Source organism: Gymnoscopelus braueri (genome assembly GCF_963280865.1).
Source record: "Gymnoscopelus braueri genome assembly, chromosome: 16".
In the NCBI taxonomy this organism is placed as follows: domain Eukaryota; kingdom Metazoa; phylum Chordata; class Actinopteri; order Myctophiformes; family Myctophidae; genus Gymnoscopelus; species Gymnoscopelus braueri.
Genome location: NC_137616.1, coordinates 52268237 through 52270736, shown reverse-complemented (window position 1 = coordinate 52270736; position 2500 = coordinate 52268237). Strand labels below are relative to the sequence as shown.

Here is a 2500-nt window from a genome sequence, read left to right as displayed (position 1 = left end):
TCAACTTGTCACCACTGTGGGTGGTGTCATAAACCGTAAAAAGAAATATGGACAGTGTCACGCCCCCTGGTTTCTACAGACCGTAAATGAATCCTATTTTTATTTCAAATATATATCCGCCATCTTTCTATTTACGGTCCAAAAAATGGACTTGGAAATTAATACTATTGGTTGGGACCAGAGCGGGGGGTGGGGAATTAATGCTATTTGTTGTGTAGCGTGTCAATCAAAAATAATCACAAGGTAGCCACGCCCCTCCTACAGCATACCCTACTTTATCATCATTTTTTAAATAAATGGGACCATAATTTACCAAAACACATATCATGATGATTGAAAGAAGACTTTAAACTAGCGACTGGAAGCATATAGTATTTATGACAATGTTTATTAAGGTAAGAAAATCCAGTGTAAAGTTCGGCCCAAAACCCATCCGCTTGAATGGAGCCTAATTACTTCTGACACCAGCAGGGGTGAAACAGCGAGACTACAGGCCATTCATATGAACTGTCACTTCCAGGGACGTGCTGTGCCCCTAATTCAGCTGGGAATCTCTGATAGAGATTCTTTTTGCCTCCGGACGCGCAGCGAGGTCCCAAATACTAACCGATGAGCGGTATATTTTTGGGCGGTGAAACCGCCCCTATATGTGAGGTTGGATATTTGCACACCAAATCCTGCGCTGTGATTGGCCACCCAGTGTACCCCCCTAACCCCTGCACCGTGATTGGCCAATCACAGTCTATTCAGGACTGTGATTGGCTAGGGAAACATGACACATGTGCATAGCCCTATAAATAGGACTATGCACTTAAAAAAAAACATTTATGTTTTTTTTAAGTGAATCACACATTCACCGCCCACTTCACACTGTGTGTGATTTTTTATCTATAATAAAAATATTATAAACTAGAAAATGTGCTCCTCGGAGCACAAGTCTCCGCCAGCAGACCCGTGCTATTTTAATAGCACGGGTCGTCTTGGTAGAACGGGTCGTCTTGGTAGAATGCGCGTGGTTTTTGGTGTTCTGCAGGGGCGACTGAATATGTAGTGTCTGCATCTAAAAAATGTTCTTCTTGAAGCAATGTGTCATATGGGAGTCCTCGTAATTGACTGGTTTGTTCAAATGCTTGTCTGTCTTCTTCATCTTCATTGTCTTGAACAGTTTCAGCAGTTGATTGGTGTGTTTGATCTATGTCAGTTTTCTCTAGTGCTACATAATGTATTTGATCAAGGTGGCCAATTGTTACAGTATTAAGACTTCGGCCTTGTTGTGGGATCAATTCAACTCTATAGTCCTCTTCTGTGTTACTGTTGTAGATGAGTATGCTTTCTTAGCTTTGGCCTTCTGCGCCTTTGCTTGACCAATGTTAGGTGTTCTCAGAGGGACACACACACGCACGGACGGGTGATTTGTACTGGAAGGTACTGTTCCAATCAAGACTTATCAAGAATTATCCTTATCCTTATCCAATCAAGACTGATTGATCCTGTCTTACCTCACTTCAAAAACATAAGGCTTTTTTAAGTGACACACCTATTTATAGGATTTTATTTCGTCATGCGTTTCGCTAGTGTGCATTGGTGACAACATATTGTCACGTGTCACGTGAAGTTTGACCAATGTTAGCTTGGCTAGGGGGGGAGGGGGACACACAGCGGGACGAAGCGAAAACATACTCTCCGCCTCCGGCGGAGACAATAAAAATATGTATGGAATGGAGCCGCCGTTCGGGAATTGTCCCAAATTTCCCAGTGGCCAGCAAGTCCCTGCTCAATTCCTATATAGCCTCAATTTACAAGCTGGATGCTGGCCCCTTTGGTGGTGTAAACCAGGAACAACAGGATGTAGTTGTATAGTAACAGGATGTAGTTCATACAGTAACAGGATGTAGTATTACCTTGTCTAACAGCCAGTGTGGTGGTGTAGACCAGGAACAACAGGATGTAGTTGAGGAAGCTCTGGAACACGGGTGTGTTGGCGTGGAAGTCCTGGGCCAGGTACTTACTGGTCACCCCGATGGCACACATCAACAGAGACAACACCTGACCCATGGCCAGGGTCACCAGCATGTCCCTGAACAGAGGAGACAGACAGACACGGAGAGAGGACATTAGACATGTCCCTATAGACACCAGAGACACAGAGACAGAGAGAGGACATTAGACATGTCCCTATACAGAGGAGACACAGAGAGAGGACATTAGACATGTCTCTATACAGAGGAGACACAGAGACACAGAGACACAGAGAGGACATTAGACATGTCTCTATACAGAGGAGACACAGAGACAGAGAGGACATTAGACATGTCTCTATACAGAGGAGACACAGAGACACAGAGAGGACATTAGACATGTCTCTATGCAGAGGAGACAGACAGAGAGGACATTAGACATGTCTCTATACAGAGGAGACAGACAGAGAGGACATTAGACATGTCTCTATACAGAGGAGACACAGAGACAGAGAGGACATTAGACATGTCTCTATACAGAG

At 44.2% G+C, this 2500-nt stretch overlaps 2 protein-coding genes across 2 annotated transcripts in view; one reads left to right on the top strand and one right to left on the bottom strand.

Moving 5' to 3' along the window:
* slc35f1 (solute carrier family 35 member F1) overlaps nucleotides 1-2500 on the bottom strand; it is a 51321-nt gene that overhangs the window by 15848 nt on the left and 32973 nt on the right. The window contains exon 2 of the mRNA XM_080452351.1: nucleotides 1902-2077. Coding sequence (XP_080308477.1) covers nucleotides 1902-2077 — 176 coding nt within the window. The remainder of the gene's footprint in view (nucleotides 1-1901; nucleotides 2078-2500) is intronic.
* Nucleotides 1-2500, top strand: part of LOC308102580 (E3 ubiquitin-protein ligase TRIM35-like) — a gene marked incomplete at its 5' end in the record, with an annotated part of 614451 nt that overhangs the window by 605294 nt on the left and 6657 nt on the right. The gene's annotated exons all lie outside the window — the stretch shown is intronic.